At 39.9% G+C, this 27,163-nt stretch overlaps 1 protein-coding gene across 1 annotated transcript in view; it reads right to left on the reverse strand.

Moving 5' to 3' along the window:
• The window catches only part of il1rapl2 (interleukin 1 receptor accessory protein-like 2), a 592,872-nt gene that overhangs the window by 48,271 nt on the left and 517,438 nt on the right, over positions 1-27,163 (reverse strand). Inside the window, 2 exon segments of the mRNA XM_051954972.1 lie at positions 1,168-1,313; positions 12,235-12,367. Coding sequence (XP_051810932.1) covers positions 1,168-1,313; positions 12,235-12,367 — 279 coding nt within the window.

The following is a 27,163-nucleotide window of genomic DNA, read 5'->3' on the forward strand; positions in this document are numbered from 1 at the left end:
GAGTAAAAGAGGCCATTTATCTTCATTTAGAGCAACCCACTCTGAACAGAGAAAGAGGCCTCAGACACCACCTCTCAGCCACATACAAGGCAGCCTTGAAAACTCTCCTCAGAAGATTTAACCACTCTTCACACCTTTCCTCATGTGAGCCTAACGACTCACATGATGATGAGTCATAGGTAGGAGGTTACTCAGTGGGCTGTTAAGTCAACGACTCTCATGAGGCCCCCCTCTATTAGCATATTAATACCTCATTGAGATTCAACACCTATTGTTGAAACAATTTCTTTAGTCCTTTATCACCTTGCTGATAGTAGATACCATCAGCCTTAGCGCCACCTACATCTCTAGTGGTTAAATACCTGGGACTCTCCAAACTAGTTTTAGAACTGAAGAAGCCTCTTGGATGAGAGGTGAAACGTCTTCAAGATCACAAGAATAAGTCCAGTTGCCTGAACTAAACCCTTCACTTTAGTGGACTGCTGTTTTGAAACTTCAAGTTTGGAATTTGGCTCTCGTCATCTTGGTCTTTGAAACCGAATGTGAAAATTTACCCCGCTTCATCATCTATTTTACACAACATGAGATCATACTTTACTAACTGAACATCATGCTGAATTCAAAATCTTTAAACTAGAAACTTGGAACATAAATTTATAAGGAAAATGTTGACTGAGGTAAAAAATCAAGAGAGAAGTAGAAGTTTTCTGATAGACTTCTATATAATTACCTTCATTTTGCAACCAAAGGAGTCGCCCCCTGGTGGCTGTTAAACAGAATGCAGGTTTAAGGCACATCTTAGTTGGCTTCAGACCCGGAGGCTACATCCATCTTTTATAGTCAATCTGTTGTCTTTCGCTTAAGGGCTTGGTAATTACATTTTGGGTTATGATGATGTTGATGATGGTTTTTAGTCGCACAGACAAGCAGAGTGATGCAGACAAAATAACAAATGTGAACCATATGCTGCTGGTTGCTTTAATGAGCAATTTATCCACAAAGTGCTTCTGATAATTTGTCATTGTAGCTGTCACTCCTGCAGATTTATTGGTTGAAGAAAGGCAACAATAATCAGAAGATAATGACCTGACAGTTTTTATTGCTACGTTCAAGGATTTTGCCCTCTATTTTAAAATAGTGAAAAAGAAGATGAAAGAGAAAGAGTACCTTTCTTTTGCAGTATGGCACTCCCACTTCGCTTCCCTATGTGGTTCTCCACGTAACAGGTGTAGTTGGCCAAGTCGGCCTCCTCCACAGCATCAAAGGTTAAGGAAAGCTGCACCTCCTTCTCCCCTAAATGCTCCCTCAGGATCCTGGACATAGAAAGAAACACAGATAACAGTCATAAACAGCAGGGACGTCTTGTCTGCTTAAATTTACTCCATAACAACAAACAAACAACAAAATCTTGAATTTTCCTCTTTCCCAGATTTCATCAGGGAGTGAAGTAAACATGTGTAAATCTTAGAGACAAGAGGAGTTCCGTGTCTTCCAGACTGCTCCATTAAAGCAGGAGAGGAAGGAGGGGAGGCACTGAGAAGTATATAGGGCAGATTAAAAAAAAAAGGAGGACAGAGGGATCGAGGAGGCATGTGTAGAAAACAGTGGCGACAGCTGGAAAGAGCCTCTCTCCTCATGGTGAGGTCACACTCCACTAAAAGCCTGTGGGGAGCAGGAGGAGGAGGCTGAGCGGATGTCTGGGTCACGATGTTCACCTTAAAGCCTGATTTAAGGTCAGACTGAGCCGCAACCAGTGAGATCTGAGATCAGACTGGATGTGCTGACTTTGCAGATTCAGAGCAGTGGGCACAGATGGATCAGGTGAAATGCATGTTGGGAGATTTTTAGCATTCTGTGGCTATAAAAGTGGAACCCAGTACCCTAATTACACATCACGGATGTTTATTATATCGATTTCATCCATAATTCTTTAACATTTTGTTTTATATTTAAATGACTGGAACGATTTTATTAGTGGATTTCTTAAAAGTAGCAGAGAGGTCTGTCAATATCCAGATGGATTTATTAGTGTGATTCGTACTTCAACAGGATTTTTCATGCAGGAGTCAATTGACATTGCTGTTACTGCTGAACTTTTATTTAAATAAAAGCATTTTATTATTATTATAATGTTTAATATTATTATTACAAGGAGGCGGAGCCTTGGCAGAGTAATGTGACAATCAGTGTCGGTCTGTCTGTCTGTCTGTCTGTTAGCAACATTACTCAAAAACGGACTAACAGATTTAGATGAAATTTTCAAGGAAGGTCAGAAATGACACAAGGACCAAGTGATGAGATTTTGGCAGTGATGCTGCTTATAGTCTGGATTTACAAAAACTTAGTTATTTAGAGATTTCAGCCGTTGGAAATGATACAAGGAATGAGCAGCCTTGCCAGTCTACTATGCTCTCTAAGTGCTTTTCTAATTACTCTGCCAAGGAATGTAGTGGAGTGACAATCAGCGTATGTTTGTCTGTCTGTCTGTCTGTCTGTTGGTCTGTCTGTCTGTCCATTCACTGCATTACTCAAGAACAGACCAACGGATTTAGATGAAATTTTCAGGGAAGGTCAGAAATGACACAAGGTCCAACTGATTAGATTTTGGCAGTGATGCTGCTTATAGTCTGTATCCACAGATTTGTGAAACATTTCTGTGTCATTGCCAGATAGCGGCACCATAATCACTGTAACTATGACAACAAATGAACACTACATCAGCTGCCTGCTGATGATCAAATGATTGCGATCCTCCTACAAATCGACCACTGTGGACTTACCAGGACTTATTCGTTGGAAATCATACAACGACTGAGCAGCCTTGGTGGAGTACTGTGCTCTCTGAGTGCTTTTCATGTTATCATTGTTGTTGTTGTTGCTGCTGCTGTTACATTATTATCAGCATTACTATTTTTATTGTTATAATTATTAATAATATTATTAGAATCATTCTTATTATCTAGGGTACCTCCTTATTATTGACATGACTTTTGTAAAAATAATTTTTGAAAGAATGTACTTTGTCATATTTTATTGGTATTGCACATTCTTCTGTAAATGTGAAATTTGTGTAAATTTCACTGCACATCATGTGTGAGCATGTGACAAATAATTCATGAATCCTGGTTTGGTCCCTCTGATGAATCATTTTTTGTATATAACATCTGAGATCATTAATAGTGAAGCATCAGCGTGTCAGCAGCAGGTTACTGTTGTAGCTGCTGCAGGTTTAGACGACTTTATAACCAGTTTTATATTCAGTGAACCCTCGCTATAACGCGGTTCACCTTTCACGGCTTCGCTGTTTCACGGATTTTTTTAGTGCAGTTTTTTTATGCTTTTTTAAAAACAGTTCATTGTGTTCTGCATCCTGATTGGCTAAGGGACTGACCAACGTGAACAGTGTCCGCGCCTCGTCTCCTCTGCCGTACAGGCCAGCGCTGCCTGCTGTGGAGCGCTGGATCATTTCTCTCCTTGGTCTCCATGTAGTGAGACACCCTGAAAGACGGAGCCGACAGAGCAGCCTTCTTTTCCCCCGCCGTCAACCGGACAGTGGACGTGGTCCCCAGCCGTCTCTGGCCGCCGCAGCCGCGCTCCCCAGGAGAAGAGCGCCAGCGCGAGCCTTCCCCACCCCCGACCCCTCCAATTGATTCAGCCGGCCCGCTCTCTGAGGCAAGAGTACCGTCGTGGCGTCCACCTGGCTGCAGCTGCAGCGCTCCCCCAAGTGCAGTATTGTATAATAACTGCAAAAAATAAAGCTGACTACTTCACGGATTTCGCCTATCACGGGTTCTTTTTGGAACGTAACCCCCGCGATAAACGAGGGTTCACTGTACAGAGACAGGAGATAAATCTGAGGATCCAAACACGATTAAGTTGAGAGCAAGGAAGGAATTCTGATGCACAAATCTGTTTTCACTTTTTCTCTAAATTCTTGGTGAGATATTGGATAATTGAACATGTGTTGAAATGAAGCCATGTGAGAAGCTTAGAGACTGAGCTGTAAACAACTTGTAGACATCTGAAATGTGAGCTGGACAACAATATTTTTGTAGATATCAGAAGCTAGAAAGGTTGAAAGTCACTAGCACCACTCTAACAGTGTGTTTTATTTTAAAAGCTTGTCCCCTATAATAGTTGTTGCAAACCTTCATCTTTAAAGTTATTAAAGCTGTCTGATAAAAGTAATGGAGCAGAAAGTACAATATTTCCTTTTAGAATGTAGTGAAGTAGCCCTGTGACAGACTGCCGACCTGTCCAGGGTGTCCCCTGCCTTCGCCCGAGTCAGCTGGGATAGATTCCAACACCCCCTGCAACCCTAGTGAGGATAAAGTGGTGTATAGAGAATGGATGGATGGATGTAGTGAAATGGAAGTGTGAAGTAGCAGAAAACGGAAATATTCAATGGAAATACATGTACTTTGGAGTTGTAACTAAGCACAGTAGTTAAGTAAATGATTTTAGTTACTTTCAGAACTGTTCAGATACCAAGATGTCACCTCAGTGAAGCTATCCAGTTTGGTAACACAATGCTGGCTCATTTTTTTTAAAGTAATTTTTGTTGGCTTTACTAGACAGGTTAGTAGAGAGGCAGACAGGAAAGTAGGAAGAAGAATTGGAGGAAGACCTGCAGTAAAGGGTTGTGAGCTGGAATCGAACCCAGGCCGCTGCGTCGGGGATGATAGACTATCGCCCTGCAATGCTGTTTCATTTTAAATTCAATGTTGTTACAGTTGTTGAATATTAGCTAATTAGTCGAGGTTTCCATTTTATCACGGCACAGTACGGGGTCATAACTGTGGCAGATTTAGTACTTCATATTTGTGTTGATATTTTAAATTTCCAGTCCTTATTTTTCAGTGGATACAACAAAAGCAGGTTATAGTGTCTCAGTAGCCAAAAATGTCAATTCACAAAATTTCAAGTCTTAACAGATAAGTTTTAAAGTCAATAAAAACAAAACCTCTCAGCTCTTTCTATACTCTGTATCGCTGAGCTTCAGATTGACAGTTTATAAGTTATGACTGGACGATCACTGGTTGTGAGAGAAGTTTGGCAGAGCTGCGCTGATGCATTGACCATTTCATGTACCTCAATCCTCTTCGATTAAAATCCATCCAGGGGTTCTGAGGGGAAGATTATTTCATAGCCAGCGTCTTGTGAAGTGAACTCACTGTCAGCTTTTTTAATACTTGAGCGATCATCGCTTGAACCTCAGAGCAAAATTGTCTTAGACGGAGAAAGGGCTGGAAAAAATAAGAAATGTGAACAGAGACAAACCTGGGCAGACTTGTGGAGTGTCACATGGGTGACGACACCAGTGTGAAATGCCTTGTTTGAATAAAGAAGGGTCTTGTGTCTGCAGCCAGCATTATATTTCTGGATTAAAGTGGGAAATTTGATTTCACCGTATTGAGCAGAATAAGGAAGTGTCTGTGATACTGAAACTGTGCTGTGTATCAAACCAAACACAAGCAGCCAAAATATGAAAATCTGGATTTAAAGTAGCCACAAACGACTTTTGGCTTTTGGTTTCTGTCACTCTCCATCTTTGCTTATTTTTTTGCCAAATGGAGTTTTCACAGTTATTCCAGTTGTGCTTTGTGCCTGAAGCTGAGTCTTAATGTTTCACTATTCTGCAGTCATTTAAATGTACAATCAACATTTGCTTCAGTGTAGTAAGCTAATGCAAAAAGCTTGTCTATTGGTTCCTTAATGAATGTTTTGCAGCAGGTGATGAGATGCAAGCTCTTCTACAGAATGGCTTCTAAATTGACAAAAACATCATAAAGAGCAAATGTAACTAAAAATGATCAAACCTATTGGATGTGCACAGTGAAGAAAGAATAAAATAGAATAAATCAATGAATGAGGCAAACCAGCAACAGATTACTAAAAAGTACACAAAAGTATGAGTAAGACAAACCCCTGATCTTTAGCTCGGCTTAGGTTAGCTGTGATATGGGGTTGGTTGGTTTGAATGTCTAGTAATTGGCCAAACCAAACCAGTAGACAGCAGGATTTTGGAAATAATGAGCACATCCTGTGCAGAATCAGCATTTGTGTCAGAAAATCAGTGAGGCAGGACTCAGAATATTGTTATTCTTCCTCAGTACAGTTCGTGCTGGTTTGACCTACAGTAATCCAGACTGGTCAGAGTCTAAAACACACAGGAGTTGAACTACACCAGTTCAACCGTGTGGAGTATTTTCATGCAACTCTGTTGGTAATTCACCATAGAAAAAGTACTGTATTTTTTATCCAAGTGCTTTCATGCAAACAAGTTTGACACACACACTTTCAGCGTGGTTGATCCTTGTGGGAAATGAACTCGTACCCCTCTCAATATTTGTTTTCCTTTTAGCATCAGAAGAAAGCAGTGAAACCTGAATACAAGATTTTTGGTTTGATGGATGATATTACAGAAACAGTCATGAGATGAAAAATGTGAAATGTTCCTGAAGAAAGGATGTGTCCTTCTCATCTGTGTTTTCAGTGTTTCCATCACTCTGATGTCTACCAGCACAGAGCATCAGAGGTCTCTGTCAAACGCAGTGACTTGCTAAAACCCTCTATTTAAAACACATCTTCTCCTCACCCATTTTCTCACCTCCAATAACTCTTTCCATCCCCTGCCTCCCTCCCTCCCCCAGCTGATTCAGAACTCCTTTCTTTCTCCTCTTGCCTCCCTCAATCTCTCCTATTCAGAGCTCCACAGCTCTCCTCACATCTTCTATTAAACTCACTCCTTTAGTCCTACTAAACTACACCAGTGTACTAGCTTGGTGAGATCTCCACATCTCAAGCTCATGGAATCTTTGTTACCATCTCAATGAAAGTGACACTTAAAGTGATAATTCTTCAAAATCACAATGATCTCCTTCATTTTCACAGTCTTGTCCTGTTTTTAGATATTATCAGCCCATCATTCCCATACAGTATGGGGCAGTAGGGATTTCTTCTACTCTCTGGTATGCTCTGTAAGCGTGTTATCATATCCTTTAATGGAGCTCCATTATCACCTCATTTAATGGCAGTGGAGCTGCAATTTTGCAACTACAAAGAGGAACAAATGTCCACATCTGGAGGTTGGAGTGGATGGAAGACTTGCTCCCATGAGATTTAAAATCAAGTCTCATGAGATTTAAAATCAAGTCTCATCACTCGTACTCTTTTCTGGCTTAAGTCTCATTTTGACTTTGGCTTTCACTTGCTGTTTCATTGTATCTTCAGTCAGTTTTTGGTTAATTACAAACTAATTGGTTAGATTTAGAAAGGGATATTACAAACATGTTCCAAAGCTCCATTTGTAGGTTTCCAGTGTTAGAGATCCATCACAGATTTTACACGCATCATGGCAAGAAGTCACCAACAATATCAGGATCAAACTGTATTTATCAGTGATGAGGATACGCGATGATGAATCTACTGAGTCTAGTAAGAGGTGGAAGAACAATGTAAGGCAATAATGTGCTACAACAATACCCGTAACATCTAGATTGGATAATCTGGTCATCTCAGTGCTTGCCTCCTCCTCAGACTTTTATTTTTTGACACAATCAACCAAATCATTCTTCTTTCCTGACACAACTTAATTTGTTTCCATTCATGGTTTATCCCAAGATGTTGAATACTTGAACCAACTGTCCACTTCCTGCCTCATATATCCACATCTTTAATGCAGCACTGAAATCTAAAAATCAACAATATTCATTTCAGCTGTGAGTGATTCTAATGGTTTGGATGTTTATTGACACAGCACTTAACTTGACCATATTCATGTTTTCCTATAGAAAAGTAGTTTAAAGGGACATATCATTGAAAAGCCACTTTGTCAGTGCTTACATACGTTTGGGTCTGTGATGTGCCAAAGCAACCCACAGAAATGCCCTTTTGTGGCCTGTATTTTTGAACTTGTTTGGGAGTCTCTTCTTGTTTATGGTCAAACCTGTTCAAACATATCAGGTTTTACCTCTCTGTTTTCACAATCAGCCATGTTTCTCACAGGGCTCCAAAGGTATAACATGCTACCTTTAAAGAATTTCTCCTACTGCCATGCTGAAGCCTCCTCTCAAACTACTTTTAGGTGACGAAAATACTCCACATAAAACCAACCCTGGTACTTTTAAATAACTTTGAGAGGAAACATTAGCATCAGATAATCTTAACTGGTGTAGATGTAATTTCTTGTTAAAAACAACATTAAAAGACTGAGGCTCTGCTAGAGTTGGCCTGGACAGCTGACGTGAATTCCAAGCAGGTAAAGAAGCGTCTTCGCATCACTAGACATATGGGCCAGTGCTGCCTTCAAGTGAAAACATGAAGCATGCACCGGCCCAAGCGAAAACATTGTAGTTACGAATTCATTGCACATGAACGAACCATGAACTCCAATGGCTGACTTGCAAAAATGTGAAGCCAAAGTGAATCTTTGCTCTTCCAACAGCTGGAGTGAAACTGATGATACTGCTTATAGTTACTATGTTTATCTCTCTTTCAGGCATATTTGATTAAAACCATTTGAATTATTCACAAGATGTATTTAAAGATTCCAGATGAGCATGTAGGGTTCAGAAGGAGAGCACTTGATGGTCGAGTGCAGAGAAAAGAGTCGGAAACTTCTGCACTTTACCCAACTTCACGGCTCTCTTGATGCTGTAGTAGTAATGAGGTTAGAGAGTCAACAGTTCTCTAACATTCTCCAAGTGAACAAGCATCAGTAATTACAGGTATTCACACTATCACTTGAGGCTCACAAGACAGTACTGGACACTAAGCAAACAGACGTGGACACAGCCTGCAGGCCAGAGCTGCAGAAGGCAGACAGAGAGAGCTTCAAGTGGACAGATTAATGTGCATCACAGCAGGAGTCTGCCTGCTGCAGTGTGATTGTTGAATTTAGAATAGCAGTGTGGCTGGCTCAGAGGTGGCCAGAGGACTGGACTGAAAGACTGAGAACTCATCAGGCAAAGGTTAATTTAATACCACGGGGCATGATTAGTTTCAAGTTTAAACACTCCCACTCCTGCATGCTGCTGCTCTCTTTATCTTCAACGCTATTTTCCTGAGAGTGAACACTTTCACTGGGTAGTAAGTGGCTTAGCAGTCACAGATACCATCCTGGAGGCAAAGAATCTGGGTTCAAGCCCTGGATCAGCAAGCGGCTCTCCTGCTGATGTGTCCTACAGCGAAACAGTGAAGCTCTACCAGATTCAGAGCTGCTGTCGCATAGCTGAGTCTGACCTGTGACCTCCCTGCAGACGGAGGCGGGAAGCAGGGAAAAGGATTTCCCTTTAGGGGGGGAGTAAAATTCACGTTATTATTTGTACGCTTAGCTGATGACATGAAATGCGATGGCTCTTCGAGTAGGACAGAACATTTTGTCTGGAGTTTAATAATAATGGCATGGACAACTTCCAGGTCAGTGTGAGAGAGACAGAGCTGATGGTGGAAACTGGAAGAAAACTACACTACTGCTCAAAAGTTTAGGGTCACTTAGAAATATCCTTATTTTGGAAAGAAAAACAGTGTTTTTGTCAATGAAGATAACATTAAATGAATCACAAATACAGTCTTGACATTACTAATGTGGTAAATGACTATTCTTGCTGGAAACGGCTGATTTTTAATAGAATATTTCCATAGGGGTACAGAGGAACATTTCCAGCAACCATCACTCCTGTGTTCTAATGCTACATTGTGTTAGCTAATGGTGTAGAAAGACTCACTGATGATTAGAAAACCGTTGTGCAATTATGTTAGCACATGAATGAAAGTGTGACTTTTCATGGAAAACGTGAAATTGCCTGTGTGACATCAAACTTTTGAACAGCAGTCTATGTGTCAAATATACCATGTTATAACACTTTGAGTTTTACACAGCATGGTAGCAGAAGTGACAGAGTGTGGGGAGACTGAACAACAACATGGGAAGACAAAAAGCAATAAAACGCACAGTGTACTCATTGCAGATGGTGCATTTATCAGTGCCAGATTCTTTCGAAGATGCCATTGGCAGCGTGCAACTGGTGCACTTAGAGAGAAAACCAAGCAAGCTTTTCTCTGCCCTACCATTTGTTATTATGTCCCTAAAAGTCCCTCTCTGGTCATTGATTCAACCTCTAAAATCTCATCGCTGTGACTGAAAGTTATGTGTTCTGAAGTTTTTTCAATGAAAATAATCCTTCTGTGACTGTTTGTGAATCTACAAAATTGTCGTCTCCTTCTCCACGCACCCATCCCTCTAATCGCTGCGCCTCAGCACACCAGCTCACCTCCTCAGGACTCCTTTCTACACAATGTAAACTTGTTAAACTGTAGTAACGCAGCTATACATGTTTGAACCAGAAACTGATCCTGAGGAAGTTTAATGACACAGCAAAACCCACCCTGCAGGCTGGAAATACTCACTGACTGCTTATTTTTCTCGTGATGACTTCTTCTAGCCTATAAAACAAACTCCATATGGACATGTTAACAAGGCTGATTACCATTGGAGAGGGTCATTAAAAATACTGAAGCTTGATAAAAGAGGCTACAAGAGACCAGACAATCACAAAGAGTGCAAAGCAAACCAAAAGAGGGAATGAAGAGCGGCAGTAAAAGTATAATTTGACCCAGTGCGATTGCCGTATTTGTGCACATTCACAGTTTTTCAGGTGCACTCACGAACAGTTTCACTTTTGAAAATAGCATTAATTGATCTAGCTAAGCTTTTCTGATTCAAATGATGAAAATTCAAATGATGGAGAGAAATAAAAACCCAGGTTGTATGAAACTATTATTTTCTTTGAGGTTGTGATCCTACTCTGAACAGTAGATGATGTACTGTAGACATCTGAAAAACAAAGGACTGCTTGTTGGCTTTGCAACACAAAAAGCTACTTCAAGGAATGAATTCAACATTTTAATCTGTTAAGTCTGCAACATGTGTATTAACACTTGGAGGCCAGATTTGTGTGCTTTAGTCTTGCAGACCTCATCCCATGTCTGCGGCTTCAAAGAGAACTTTCAAGGCCCTAAAGAGCCAAATTTACGTACAGAGAAGACTACCACCACACTTCATGTTTTAAGATATTTGTACTGAATTTGTAGCTGTCTGTGTACCAGGGATGCCGCTCTGTACTTCTTGTGATCTCCAACTTTTTAATGCCCTCTTTTCCTTGCTTTGCAGAGTGAAAAAATATTTTGATGACCTCAGTCTGACCCATTAACTCTGTGCTGTACTCTATTTTCAGCAGTTTTGGTATACGTTTCTGGAAAAAAAAAAAACAAAAAAAACAAAACAATAAAGAACAACACAGGATTCCCTGTTGGTCCCTTGCATGTCTCCAGAGTTGTAGTTAAAATTGCTATAATGTAATTTCTGTACATATCCAGATGTACATTCATGTGAATGGTGAACATAGTCTTTATTATATGTTTCTTTTCAGCTATTTTGTACTTTTGTATTTCTTGTCTTGCTTTTTCTAGGCTTCAGTTGTATCTCGCTGCTGAAACATTAGAATTCCCACAGTGAGGGATCAATAAACTTCAACTTATCTTTCGTTTCTTATTTTGCCTTATTGTTTTCCACCGCCCAACTGCACAAGCTGTTTCTCCAAAACACAAAGAAAAAGTTTCCCTTTTAACTTTGTATAGATTTTTTAGATAAAAGGATATAAAGTAAAACATTTAAGGAACTATTCCATTGATACATTTTGTTCCTTTATTCCTCCCACTGTGTACACGAGGGAGACTACGAGGTTCTAAATGTTCTTATGGTTACCATGGCGATCCAGCAGACTCGTCTAATGATATTTGATGCCCCGCAGACAATCAGGCTTTTCCCAATAGAGTCCGATGTAATTGGTCCCAACAGGGGAGAAAATGAATTCAATTTAACTTTATTATTAGAATTTGTAATTTTTTAGGAAAGTTGAGAAGAAACCTGTCAGAGAACCCTCAACGAGTCATAAATCATAACAGAGCAAATTAGATCCTGACAGTGTGAGGAGTGCAGCTGGAGTCGGGCCTTTATAGAAATTAATTAACAATAGAAACCTGTAAACTGGAGGGACTGTCATTGATAGTGTCTTGCAGTGCGGTTGTGCATCTCAGGAAATATTATTTACTCCACTTTGGTTCGTTTTCAATTTACATCTCTGGTGATTTCCTTAGTTTCCAGACTGTAATCAGGGGTAATACTCAGTATGTTACTGAATCAATTTTTACTGTTGATACTGGTGTATTTACCTGACTTCACTTTCTTTAATATGTCCTGCCAGTTCTTCCACAAACTTTTCTCCTTTCATCCAGTAGATGATGGGTCTTCTGTTTTCTCCGCTGTAGCCGAAAAATGCCTTGCAGTCCAGACTGAGAGGCATACCTGCAACACACAACACAGAAACCATGTTTGTTCTGTTCTGCAGCTGAAACTTCGAACTGAAAACACACCAAAATACACATTTCTTTGAGTTTCAGTGAAACTCAAAGAAATGTGTGCAGAAGAAGCAGTCAATAAACAAAGCTGGAAAAGTTTGGTGAATTATCTTTCCCAGTCTTGCTGCTGCCTCCCCAGAGAACCAGTGCAGGAAGTTAGCACCTGCTTTGGAAGTTATCATACCGTTCAAAAAGAGAATTATTCCTAAGATATGGGCCCGGGGGGACCTATCCTACCTTCTACTAGGCTCAGTTGTAGTTATCAGCCCATTTATTGGTGGCAGAGATGCAATTTTGCACTTTCAAAGAGAAACAAAAGTCTGAAATTAGAGGTTGGAGGAGTGTGTGGCTATGATCTCAGTGAAGAAACTTTAGTGCAAGTCCTGTTTTGGTCTATTATTATAGTGTTATTCTTTGACTTAATTCTCCTGTTGACTTTTGTTTTCACTCTTTTTTGACTCTTTTTCTTGTTTCTCTTTCTTCTTTTCACTCTTCTGTTTTCTGTTTTGGTTTTGGATTAGGTTTAAGTTGACAAAAGATGGTCATGGTTTGCATTTTGTTGTGTTTACTACATTGCAAAGCTCCATATTACTGATCTCCAGAGTGAAGTCATCACCATGCGCTTATTGACATGATTCCAAATGGTCGCCAATGTTACTGGTACTACTTTAAGTTCATGAGTGATCAAAAGGGATAATTACTTGGCTACAGGATTTACTAGACTGTGGAGGAGGTCCCCGCTGGCTCATATGTATGAGAATGGTGTACAAGGATAATTGCCATTTAATGGACTGACCATTCCAATCGGGTAAAACTGCTCTGGGTGTACAACAAGTTGCCTGCTTGGCTCCACTTGAAATTAAATAATTACTCTTGGTGGCAGTGCTGCAGATAAAATGGAGATGTGCTGTAAGAATTTATGGGATCATGAGAGACAAAAAGACACTGGGGTTTAACCTGCCAAATCACAAGCTACAACATTCCGAACAATTTACCGAAGTCTAGGTGAAGTCTTGTGCTCGTCAAATCCATGAGTACCCGATGTAAATTTGGTTATGTCTCTGAGTTTGCGAGATGCAAAGTCCCTCTACAGATGGTCATGTGCATTTCAAAGTTTGTGTCCGTGTAGTGACTATGCTACTAGGATAGCGGTGCACATGCTTGGTCCTGGTGTAGATGCACAAAATCTGTAGATGTGACTGACTGCACTTGTGTGGAACAGCCTTCCAAATGGATTCCAACACTTAGGTGGCCGAGGGTTTCTTCAGCCTTCCATGTGTGCATCCACAGGGATTATAATAGGTACTTTAGGTCCAATGCCTAAACTTTGCTCCAGTGTGGATCATCTGCAGTGCAAGCATGCCTGGAAAACAAATGGTGCTATAAACACATATTAGACTGACTAAAGAGATTCTATGTCAACCACACCTTTATAACTAATCATGTAATGGGTAAGTGAAGTAGTCGCTTTTGGATTTTGGATGTGCTTTGATTAGTACACGCTTTCCAACAAAAGCATGTGCTCAACCACAGTCAGAGGTTTTAAAATATCAAGAAATCCTGTGCTAACAAAGCAAACATTTAGACATACAGTGCCTTGTGAAAGTATTCGGCCCCTTGAACTTTTCAACCTTTCGCCACATTTCAGGCTTCAGACATAAAGACATAAAATTTTAATTTTTTGTCAAGAATCAACAACAATTGGGACACAATCATGAAGTGGAACGAAATTTATTGGATATTTTATACTTTTTTAACAAATAAAAACCTGAAAAGTGGGGCGTGCAATATTATTCGGCCCCTTTACTTTCAGTGCAGCAAACTCACTCCAGAAGTTCAGTGAGGATCTCTGAATGATCCAATGTTGTCCTAAATGACTGATGATGATAAATAGAATCCACCTGTGTGTAATCAAGTCTCCGTATAAATGCACCTGCTCGGTGATAGTCTCAGGGTTCTGTTTAAAGTGCAGAGAGCATCATGAAGACCAAGGAACACACCAGGCATTGTTTATTGTTTTTTTTGTTATTTTTTTTCTACTGTTTTTCGGGTTAAATGTGATTAAGTAGCGAACTGTGGACATGTTTTCGTGTTACATATGATTAGGTGACAGGTCTCTCCTCTTCTCATCCGCACGTCCACCCACCGGTGTCTAAATGGCATCAGGGGAGATCCTACGCTGCTCTCAGCTTCACTCGCATGAGACCGTTAGGACAGGGTTTAATCCCCAGATATTGTTTATATTCCATCAGTATTGTACACGTGTCAATAAAATAATTGTTCACTGTGTTTTACATACAGTACAACATCAGCGGCTGCATGCAAAAGAAGAAAGACACTAGATTGCACTGTCACTGTTTACCCTTGTTTTTCTGTTTTTGTTTTGGTGCAGCAAATCAGGTGTATAGCCTAGATTTTTATTGTTTTGATTGTGTGTCTTGAGAAGCCATGTGCAACTTAGAGAGTACTACCTACATTGTTCATAAAATTATTTATTGCAGCCTTGCAATGCCATTGAGGTGTAATGTGACTTTTCTGTTTATACACTGGGATTATTTAGTTTAATTTAAATATGTGCACCAAGTTGCAGTTTTATTTCAAACATTTGAATGGTGCAGCTGGGCCTGTTGTGTTTACAAACGCTGTTAAAAGCGATGTGAGCTTTAAGTTGTAATAAAGCCACAGCAGTTACACATAACTTCTTGTCACATGTTTTCCTTCTTTCTTTAGGGGACCACAACAGGTGTTGTACAATGAACGTGGTGTTTTTAGATGTCACTATCAAGCAAATTACATCCATGTATTATTAACAACTTTTAGAATGACAAAAAGAATCATATCGGTATCGGTCGATCCTGAAGGCTGCAGTATTGATATCGGTATTGGATGTGAAAAAGTGGTATCGAGCCATCCCTAGTTCTACCACACTCAAATTGTAACAGATAGATAGATAGATACCCCCTTGGGGGAATTCAGGGAATTGCAGTATGGATAGAATTGATGCACATCTCCTGTGAACTTTCAAAGTCCAAACTGGTCTGTGAAGTAAAGATGCATTCACACAAGATGTTTAACTTAAGTTAAAAATATACAATAAATGCATATACCACAAACTCATGAATCTGCTTCATAAACCCACAGAAGTGAAGAAAGAAGGAAAAAAAATTAAAATTTCAGACATAGTTAGAATTTCTTTTGAATTCTGAGTCTGTCAAACACATACACTGTTGTCCTTGCAGTTTTATGCAAGTGACATCTGTGCAATCTGTATAGTCTGTGATAATTTGCTGTGAAAAGCTGCTACACAAACAGTCAGCTGTCAAATTTACACAGAAAACACAGGGCAAAAAGTCATTCTGCACACTTTTACAGAGAGGACCAGCAGATTCACACTCTGTAGAACCTCAGAGGGAACCATAATGACTGTTACCTCAATGACTAATTAACTGGACTATTTAGTGGACTATGCGGTGGGTTCTGTGATTCATTACTTTTAATATGTGCTGCTGAAAGAGAGAAATCAACAATATCAGCAACACAAACACACACCAGCACACATATAAGTGCAGACAGTATGCACACACACACACTCATGTAAGACCTTGAAACCCCCACCACTCTGTGATTACAGCTATCAGTGGTGATGATGGAGTATTAATGAGCATTCTAATGAGTGCTACCTCGTTAGGCAGTCAATTAGCAGATAATTATGATAGACCTCAGTATTATCATAATGATAGCTCCATCAGCACAGTCAAGAACCAACAATGAATGTTAACATCGAGCGTATATCTGTTTCTTTGTCGTCATGCAGGATGCTTGAACTGAAGGTTAACACTAAACACATTTGCATTTGAGACATTCGCTGTGGCTGAAAGTTTTATGGAGGAAATGCAGATGGTTCTGTTGCCCTTGCCCTTGTGCCTAATTAGCATTTTCAAAGTATTTAAATCAGCAAAAGGTAACAAATTTTTATCAAAAGTGGTTACAGGTTGAATAAACATGAGGTTTTCTGTCAGCTGGTCATGGCAAAATGCAGCTGTTTTCATATGGAAATGTGTGATGATTGCATTATATGTGGTGTCATTGCATCATTTATTTTGATTGATGGAAACGTGGGAGCGGGGGAAGAGGAGACAGAGGGCTTGGACTTCTGTCAGTCTAAAATGATAATTTCTAACAAGCTAAGAGAAGAAGTGGTCACCAAAGCTGCATAAGCCTGACTGTGTGTGGAGGGAGGTCTGTGCACACACACTGCAGAAAACAAAACAAACAAAAAAAGAAAATCTGTATTAGAATGAAATTGTTTTCGCTTGATTGTGCGTGTGTGTGTTTGTGTGTGTCAGTAGGTGTGTGTATGCGAGCTCTGCAGTAATTGATTAGCACCCCGAGGGTGTGTTTGTGTTCACAGCATGTTATGGTGATTAAAATCATCAACTTTGTTTGCACTTGTCTGGGATCGGGGTGTGTGTAGGTTGGTGGGAGTGACTGTGTGTGTGTGGGATGTGTGTGTGTGTCCCGCAATCACAAATACAAGCCCTAAAATTCTGTCTGCATTTCATCCAGCTAAGTCATCACTTCTATTCATGGCTCCAGCAGCAGGGTGGTTGTGCAAAAAGTCTTTAAAAAAAAGTTGCTGCCGTGTTGTTGTCATTAGTATCAAAGCAACACAAATGAATGAAGGGGATTTTCTCATGCTGGTGCATTATCATTCCACGGTGCTGCTGCTGACTGTGGTCACACCTCGATGCCGTTTCCTTCGGTGTGACCACACAGAAAAAGAACTCAGTCCTTTTGTGAGTTTGCAAACAGCGTCGCATAACTACAAAGTCCACACCAATCTGATTCCACTCCTTGCTACTTTCCTTCAGCCTGACAGAACTTGTCTTTGCTCGTCAATGCAGCGTTTCCCCTTCATTCATAACACGCAGATGCACATAAAGAAGCAGCATGAATATGAGCATCAGTCCAGACTGCGCTTCGCCCTTGGTTCTTTTTTTAATGCTGCTATCCAAGCATGAGGAACTGCTGGTTATCAGACATCAGCATCTGTTTCCTTCTGCCTGTAAAGTCTTGTGTTTTGAGTTTCCCATCACAGGTTCATAATACATTATCCCTGCAAAACAGCTGTTTTCTATATTTGATTCGTTCCTATCAGCCAGAGTGAACAAATTAAAATTTCCTCCATAACGTGAATTACTATTCTGTCTCCCAATAATCCCTTTCCTATACCACTAAAGTTCATTCTAATTTTCTAACTTCAAGTTAAGACTCATAAGAAAGCAGGAAAACCTTGCAGAAAAACCAAAAAAGTGCATTTGGGCAGGAAAGATGAGTAGCTGGGAGCAGATCAGCAACTAGACTCTGACTAAGAAGACTGGTGTTTGATTTGTGGAACGAATAGTGAGTTCCTAAGAATAACAACTAACTATTCTTAGTCTTAAGTTTCGTCTTCACTCTCTGTTTGGTTCGGTTTCAGGAAGCTTTCAAGCTTCGGTCGAGACTTTGACATCAAAACTACATGGTAGAAACTTGGTACCAGTTTGGGTAAAATACAGTCAATTCACAACATCTTTGAACCTTCTCTTCCATGTTGTGGGTTACCAGGGTGATGAGTCCTGACCCATTTATTATATGATTAGAATAGAATGACTAGAATAGAATGACTTCATTGATCCCTGAAAGGAAATTCAGTATGAGTTGACTGTAGTTAAGGTGTGCCCACAGTAAAGATATGCTGATTTAAAACACGTGTCATATGTCACAAACAGACGTAATCCAGCAAATAAAACGTACAGTAGAATGCAATTTAGTGGTATAGGATGGATTTCTCTGAGACAGAGCTAGCTATTATCATCCTTATCATCCTAATCTACAGTTAAATTTATCGTTTTAGAGCATTTCAGTGCCTTTCAGCTCCTCTGTTTTGTTTTAAAAGCTAACCATTGAGCCGTTGGGTTCACTCTGACTTCCACAGCAGGCAGCCGTTTTTGATTAAAAAATAAAGCTCTGATAAGCTCACTGTAAATTACTCAATCAGCAGATGGACAAAGTTAGTGACTAGCAAGTGAATTTAAGAGCCAAATGCTCATCACAAGAGTTAGCCAAGACCAAAGCATAGTTGAGGAAAAGGAAAGCAAATTTTAGGCCTAATAACCAGAAACTAGACTTCACATTAATGTTGATGAATCCTGTATCTGTTGGACACAATTCTCCAGTTTTTGTTTCCTGTTGTCACTGTAATTACACTGATATGTTAGTTCATCCAGAATCCTTTGTCTTTTTATAATTATGGAAGCCAAGAAGCAAGATGATTTATCAACAGAAATGCTATTTTTTAATACATTGTGGTTAAAAAAGCAAACATGAAAGCTGTGTATTGCTGGTGTAATTTAACATTTATTACACATTCAAAAACGTTCAAAAAATTTTCAATGTACCTGCTGTACAACATCCATGTGCTGTATGCTGTTGCAAAATCACATTCAAAACAGAAGTGTGCATGTAAGGGTGGCCATTCTTGCCTTACTGAGTGGTATGGGGGCTGCACTGTAGCAGAGAAGGAGGCTCCAGAGGGTGGTAAAGTCTGTACAGAGAATCATTGGATGCAGCTTACCATCCATCGGGGACATCTACACCACCAGATGCAATGAAAGAGCCACCTTCACCCTCCGTGAACACCTCACCCTGCACAGGAAGTGTTCAGCCCGCCACCCTCTGGAAGGAGACCACGCTGCATCCGGGCAAAAACATCCAGACTGAGAAGCATCTTCTACCTGGATGCAGTCAGGCTGCTGAACTGAACTGCTCCTCCCCACAGTACACATTGCACCTACACACTTTCAGCTCATGCTGCACTTTCACATCTGCCCTTGATGCTGCAACACTGACAGAGTTAATGTTATTTACATCTGGTGAATTGTTGTAGCTTAAGCTGCTGCATCTCTGCACAGTCTAGACATTGTTCATATGGTAAATGACTATTCTAGCTGGAAAAGGCTGATTTTTAATGGAATATCTCCATAGGGGTACAGAGGAACATTTCCAGCAACCATCACTCCTGTGTTTTAATGCTACATTGTGTTAGCTAATGGTGTTGAAAGGCTAACTGATGATTAGAAAACCCTTGTGCAGTTATGTTAGCACATGAATAAAAGTGTGAGTTTTCATGGAAACTTTGAAAATTCCTGGTGACCCCAAACTTTTGAACAGGAGTGTACACTGTGCAATTGTAGATAGGTTTTCTTTGTTTACCCTGTTAGCGTTTCGTTCTCGTCATGTTACATGGTGAGAATGACAGTTAAAGTTGAGTCCGAGTCTAAAACCAGTTTCCAATGTGACGATAAAATAGTCACTTCTCGTTTTATTGTGTAGATTGTTGTTTCAGAGCTTTGCTTTCACTACTATTATTTAAAACATAACTTTTCCCATGTCTTTTGGCTTTTCATCTACATGCAAATGCAGTTTTAGATGACTGGAAAATGTATTTTTGGAAAACTGCTTCCAGGGAGAAGATTTTCAGAAACTCTATTTGCAGAGAAAAACTTTTAGAAAAGGTTCAACAAGTTTTTGGCTTCAAAGTGTTTCTTTATTAAACTGTTTTGTGCAGTGGTGGCCAAAACTGTGCTAACCTCGCTAACCTTGCTTTTTTCCATGTTTTGACATAAATGTACAGTTACTCTTCCAATATACTGAGGAACAGAGGTGTGTTTCCCACCTTTCTCAATGTGCCATTGTTGCTAGAATCGGTAATAACTTGTTTACCAGCTTGTAGCCAACATGACTTGAGGATTTGGTTTTTATTACTTCCTGTTAGCTTGGCTCTTGACAGTGCTTCATTTCTTCTCATACTCACTGAACAGACTGTCTATGTGCTATAGTTGACTCTTCCAGCTGTGTTATTCTGTAATTTCTAGTGTGTGCCCTCTGCATGTTCCTGATCACTGTTTTTCATGTATTGTGTGTCTTTGGATTTCTTTGGACTGTTTCTTGTTTTTGCCCTTTTGTCTGCTCTTGCTGTCTCACTGTGTTAGACCCCCGCTGTGGTTATCAGTCTTTAGATTTTGGGCTTTTCCTCAGTGACCATCACACAATCAGCAGTACAGCTTCCAAAGTATGACCTGTTATGATTTATGTCGATACTTTTCGTGACTTTGCATGATCCCAGATTCCACCAGGAACTGATCTGTGATGGCAGTTTTATAAGAATGAAAAGTGAGAGGAGGGGACAGGGAAAGATTCATAGAAAAACAGTCTTCCTTCTGTGCTTCTTCCTCTTGCAGTTAAAGGAAATACTGTTCACATCATTAGTCTGTTTCACTTGTCACTCTTTGGGCTTCCCTGTTCTCTCCTTGTTTTTCATTTCTCATCACTAAAATAGACTCTGTCTCACCTCTACATGTCTCCCTGCCTTTTCCCCTCCATGTCAGGATTTTTTCTCATCGCTATTTTTCACCCTCCATGCCTCCTCAGTTTTTTTGTTTTTTGCTTTGCTCTCTCTTCTTATTTTAATACTGTAGAAACCTTCCCCATGTATTGTTGCAGTACAGATACATCAAGAACCTGTAAAAGATGCTTTCAAGGTTCAAGGTTCAAGGTTCAAGGTTTCTTTATTGTACGAAATGGTGAAATATGTACCAAATGGTAAAACAGTGCATGGACAATTGTGCTCGTGAATAAGCAAATCCAGGTGTTTTAACTCTCCTAAAAATAATGGGTTGTTGCAAAAGCGTGTAACAGGTAACAAAATCCCATTACTTTGCCTATTTGAATAAATGCATTACTTTTGGCACAGCATTTAGATAATGAGATGATTATTTTTGGGGGACGACAAACCAAACAGTGGCCGCATTAGGAAAGGAAATGAGAAAGCAGCAGATAGCAGTCAGGTGAAGAATTGTAGAGGAGAAGTAGGACAACCTTTAACGAGGGAAATGAATCACCGAAAACTAGTTTTACACACACACACACACACACACACACACACACACACACACACACACACACACACACACACACACACACACACACACACACACACACACACACACACACACACACACACACACGACCTGACATCAGTTGCCTTGACAAGCACGTATGTCATAAAAAGGACCTTAGTTAATAGACCCAGAGCTACAGACTTTGAATGTCATATATTTTTATATTTCATGTCATCTGTGATTCAGCCCCTTCATTAAACCTTGGCCTACTTAACACAGAGATTAACGTTAAATAAAGGTTTTTCAATTGAATCGTCCCTTTTCCCTGGAAATTCAGAGGCGTCGGGGGAGCCAGTGTGTCTCCGTACAGGCTGATAAGTTTCAATTAGCTTGTTGGATCAAATTATGGGAAGACTTTCATACGAGGATTAAATTAGCAGTTCGTACTATGGCAGGTTTTTGAGGGCGAAGATGGACGCACTGCGAAACTGTGTAAAATTACACAAAGGAGGGAATAATCTGACATTTCCCGGGTGAGAGATGGACAGATTCTACACACGTGGACAAAATTGTTGGTACCCCTCAGTTAAAGAAGGAAAAACCCACAATTCTCATTGAAATCACTTGAAACTCACAAAAGTAACAATAAATAAAAATTTATTGAAAATTAAATAATCAAAATCAGCCATCACTTTTGAATTGTTGATTAACATAATTATTTAAAAAAACAAACTAATGAAATAGGGCTGGACAAAAATGATGGTACCCATAACTTAATATTTTGTTGCACAACCTTTTGAGGCAATCACTGCAATTAAACGATTTCTGTATTTGTCAATGAGCGTTCTGCAGCTGTCAACAGGTATTTTGGCCCACTCCTCATGAGCAAACAGCTCCAGTTGTCTCAGGTTTGATGGGTGTCTTCTCCAAATGGCATGTTTCAGCTCCTTCCACATATGTTCAATGGGATTCAGATCTGGGCTCATAGAAGGCCACTTTAGAATAGTCCAACGCTTTTCTCTCAGCCATTCTTGGGTGTTTTTGGCAGTGTGTTTTGGATCGTTGTCCTGTTGGAAGACCCATGACCTGCGACTGAGACCAAGCTTTCTGACACTAGGCAGCACATTTCTCTCCAGAATGCCTTGATAGTCTTCAGATTTCATTGTACCTTGCACACTTTCAAGACACCCTGTGCCAGATGCAGCAAAGCAGCCCCAAAACATTACTGAGCCTCCTCCATGTTTCACCGTAGGGACAGTGTTCTTTTCTTCGTATGCTTGGTTTTTGAGTCTATGAACATAGAGTTGATGTGCCTTACCAAAAAGCTCCAGTTTGGTCTCATCTGTCCAAAGGACATTCTCCCAGAAGCTTTGTGGCTTGTCAACATGCATTTTTGCAAATTCCAGTCTCGCTTTTTTATGAGTTTTTTTCAGCAGTGGTGTCCTCCTTGGTCGTCTCCCATGAAGTCCACTTTGGCTCAAACAACGACGAATGGTGCGATCTGACACTGATGTACCTTGGCCTTGGAGTTCACCTTTAATTTCTTTGGAGGTTGCTCTGGGCTCTTTGGATACAATTCCAACGATCCGTCTCTTCAATTTGTCATCAATTTTCCTCTTGCGGCCACGTCCAGGGAGGTTGGCTACTGTCCCGTGGGTCTTGAACTTCTGAATAATATGAGCCACTGTTGTCACAGGAACTTCAAGCTGTTTAGAGATGGTCTTATAGCCTTTACCTTTAAGATGTTTGTCTATAATTTTTTTTCGGATGTCCTGGGACAATTCTCTCCTTCGCTTTCTGTTGTCCATGTTCAGTGTGGTACACACCTTTTCACCAAACAGCAGGGTGACTACTTGTCTCCCTTTAAATAGGCAGACTGACTGATTATGAGTTTGGAAACACCTGTGATGTCAATTAAATGACACACCTGAGTTAATCATGTCACTCTGGTCAAATAGTTTTCAATCTTTTATAGAGGTACCATCATTTTTGTCCAGGCCTGTTTCATTAGTTTGTTTTTTTAAATAATTATGTTAATCAACAATTCAAAAGTAATGGCTGTTTTTGATTATTTAATTTTCAATAAATTTTTATTTATTGTTACTTTTGTGAGTTTCAAGTGATTTCAGTGAGAATTGTGGGTTTTTCCTTCTTTAACTGAGGGGTACCAACAATTTTGTCCACGTGTGTAAATGTTCACTTTGTAACACAGAGATCAAACATGAGAAATTATGGAAATCTGGGCTGGAAGAACCCATTGACTGACTAGAATTTACACTGTTGAACTGTAACTATGATTAAAAAAAAACAACCATCATTGCAGAAAAAAGTATTAACTAAGTTCTTCTCAGAATATTATTACTCTGCCAAGGAATGGCGGAATTATGTGACAATTGGCGTACATTTGTCTGTCTGTGCGCAACATTACTCAAAAACAGATTTGGATGAAATTTTCAGAGAAGGTCAGAAATGACACAAGAACCACCTGATTAGACTTTGGCCGTGATGCGGCTTATAGTCTGGATCAGTGGATTTGTTAAAGATTTCTGCGCTCTCTGAGTGCTTTTCTTGTTAGAAATGTAATTTGTGTCTATTGAACACCAAATGATTTCCATTATTTTATGAAAATTCCAGGTAACTGACATATTGTGTAAAACAAAAATACCTGTCTTTCATACAAATTGCAGTTTTTTTATTCACTTTAGTACTGTGGAGCTCATTTACTATCCGTTGATTCTGGAATAATTTCATTTTCAGTTTTTTCAAGTAAACATTTATTTGTTTACTTATTTATTATTATTATTTAATAATGCCAAATCTGCCAACAAAAACAATACTGATGCCATCTAAAACAATATAAAGATATATTCTAGATGCACTACAGTTAAAACACATGTTAGACCTCCAAAAAACAGTGCAAACCTCAAACCTCACTGAATTCCCCTTCCTTTTGCTCTCTCCCTTTGCAGCATCAAAATAATTACATTTGAGTTTTTTCCTCACACTCACAGCAGGTCCTGACATGCTGTGAGTGCACGTCAGACACAAACATGACGTACTCTTTTAGCCTTGCCTATTAAAATAGAACAAAAATATTTAATATAATAGTTGAAACAGTTTATCATGATGTTGTGTATTTCTGACTTTGAACATTATTGCATTTTAGTTTGAGTAGAATTTAGTGTCATGCAGGCTCGTGTCCCAGCACATTGGTGCTTTTAAAATGCACTTAACTTAAAAGACCTACAACAGAAAACAGTGGCATGAGGTCATACGCAACAGAATGACTGATAAAGTCCTAAAAAAATTAAACATAAAAAATAAACCAATCAGTAAGGTTAGGTCTCCCTCTGTTTAAGTGGAGATAAGCACCAAAAACAGTCTCACTGCAAATCTGTTGCATCCTTCAAGCAAAATTGCACAAAAAACTGAGGAAAAGAAGGAAAAGACATTTGTTTATTAACAGACTGGTCCCTTAAGCAATGTCATTAGAATTATCTCTCTGTATGAGCAACTTAACCTTGGTGTCATTACGTATTAACAAGAATAACAGTCTTTTTCCTCAAACTGTACACTTGTACCTGTGAATTACATTCATCATGCCAGCTTTTTCTTATAGACTAGGATAGACGCCACAAAAACTAAGCATGTGCAGTCATTTCTGTGCGTGTTAAAGCTTGTATTTTCCACCTGCGTTCACAAAAGACGATCTTATGTTTGCTTTAAACATGTAAGTTTGAGAATCTCAACTGAAACTATTATTGTGACAACAAAAAAGGGAGAGCACAGTACTCTGCCAAGGCTACTCAGTCGTATGATTTCCAACAGATGAAATCTTTAAAAAGTGTGTGGTCCACAGCGGTGGATTTTTAGTAGGAACACAATCATGTGATCGTCAGCAGGCAGCTGGCGTCGTGTTCACTTGTCATCATAGTTACAGTGACGCTGTGCAGCTATCTCGCAATGATACAGAAATCTTTAACAAATCTGTGGATCCAGACTATAAGCTGCATCACTGCCATAATCTAATCACTCGGATCTTGTGTTGTTTCTGACGTCCCTGAAAATTTCATCCAAATCCATTGAGAGATCCATTGGGACATTGTGGCCACTGTAACTATGACAACAAGTACGTCAGCTGCCTGCTGACGATCACATGATTGTGATCCTACTAAAAATCCATCACTGCAGACTTATTGGGACTTATCTGTAAGAAATCATACAACGACTGAGAAGCATTGGTTCTCTGAGTCCTTTTCTTGTTTGCTGCTGTTGATTTCCCTTCGGAGATGATCATGTAGGTCCTGCTGTCCTATGATCCAAATATTTAACAAACTCAGAGGAAATAGTCCTATACAGCTGGAAGCAACAAACTAAACTGTCATTTTATGTGTGCTAGCTCACCTGATGTGAAGACAAGCAGGCCTACAGAGTGTTAGTTGGTGCTGAATTCTAATCATGGAATTGTTGAATGGAGTGTGAAAAGGCCTAAAGCCATTCAATGGACCTTTTTCAACGATATCATCAAACTTGCATCTGAAAAAGATGTCAGTGTGTGGATATCTCGGCTCACACTGAAGAACTGATGTGCAGTCAGAGGGTCATGTTATTGTAGATGATAATCAGATTCACACCAGGAGGTTTACACGTTTATAATATATGGAGGACAGAGCTCAGGGAGCAGCAGCTTGTGTATCGGTAGAAGAGGTCAAATACGAGCTTTGTTCACAACTGCATGAGTAACATGTTAGCATGGATGGACTAAATGTAATGTAAGCCAACTGGAGCTGGGAGTAGCATACCTGGGTGCACAGGAGACTTTATTGTATATGCTCCTATCATATAACAGGCCGGCAGCAGACTTCTATTTAATCTTGAGCCTCTCCATCCACCTTCTGTGTGCTGCTCTCTCCAGACCCATCTGATGTTGCAGCAAAGGACCTAGCTACTTCTGACAGCCATAGGCAGACAAGGCTTGCATAAGCACATTGTTTAATTCTGGCAGCAGCATGCTCCAGTGACACTGACTTAACCAACGCACTGATCCTTTCCACTTAAATCTTTCCTCTGTGCTGCAGAGTTAAAAACATTCTGCAAGAACTGCACACAGCTCGAAAAACACTAGAAGTCCTAATAAGTTCAGACAGCTCCTCTCGAGCCAGAGAGTAGTCGGGCTTTAATTTAGGAGCACCAATTGTCAAATATTGCTAAAAACTCTTGTCACATACCAGTGGTTTTCCTCCTAGAGGTCTGGACCTCCAGGGGCTCACTAGATACATTTGGGAGGTAGTGGGATGGCTGGGATGACAAGAAGAACATAATTGCTGGATAGTTAATTCTATTTGTTTATTTGACAGGCACAATGCATAATACATGCAGCTAAAAGCTCATTTCTAATCCCTGGATTGAGGGGCTGCTTACACACAGTAAAAAAAGGAAATAATTTATCTACATTATGGGGAAAATGGGATATCAAAATCAAACAGCAGTGGTTTCCAAAGGAGCACATTATCATCAATTATCTATTAAAGTCAGAAATTGTAATGGTGTTCTCAGATAAACCTCCTACAAGACAACATGTGAACACAGTGACCGAGCACTGAGGGAGTCCATTATTCTTAGTTTGTCAGAGGGGGCCAGTATAATCAGGAAAACTGCATCGCTCCACTGAGTGCAGCCTTGGAGAAGATTGTTCTCTGGTGTATCTCTGAGATACATCCAGTGGTGTAGTGGTGACTTCAGAGGTGGGCATACTCTTAATTTCTGCCTCCCATTTCTCCTAACAAAGGATAAATGTCCTG

The sequence above is a fragment of the Acanthochromis polyacanthus genome, chromosome 10, assembly GCF_021347895.1.
Source record: "Acanthochromis polyacanthus isolate Apoly-LR-REF ecotype Palm Island chromosome 10, KAUST_Apoly_ChrSc, whole genome shotgun sequence".
NCBI classification, from domain to species: domain Eukaryota; kingdom Metazoa; phylum Chordata; class Actinopteri; family Pomacentridae; genus Acanthochromis; species Acanthochromis polyacanthus.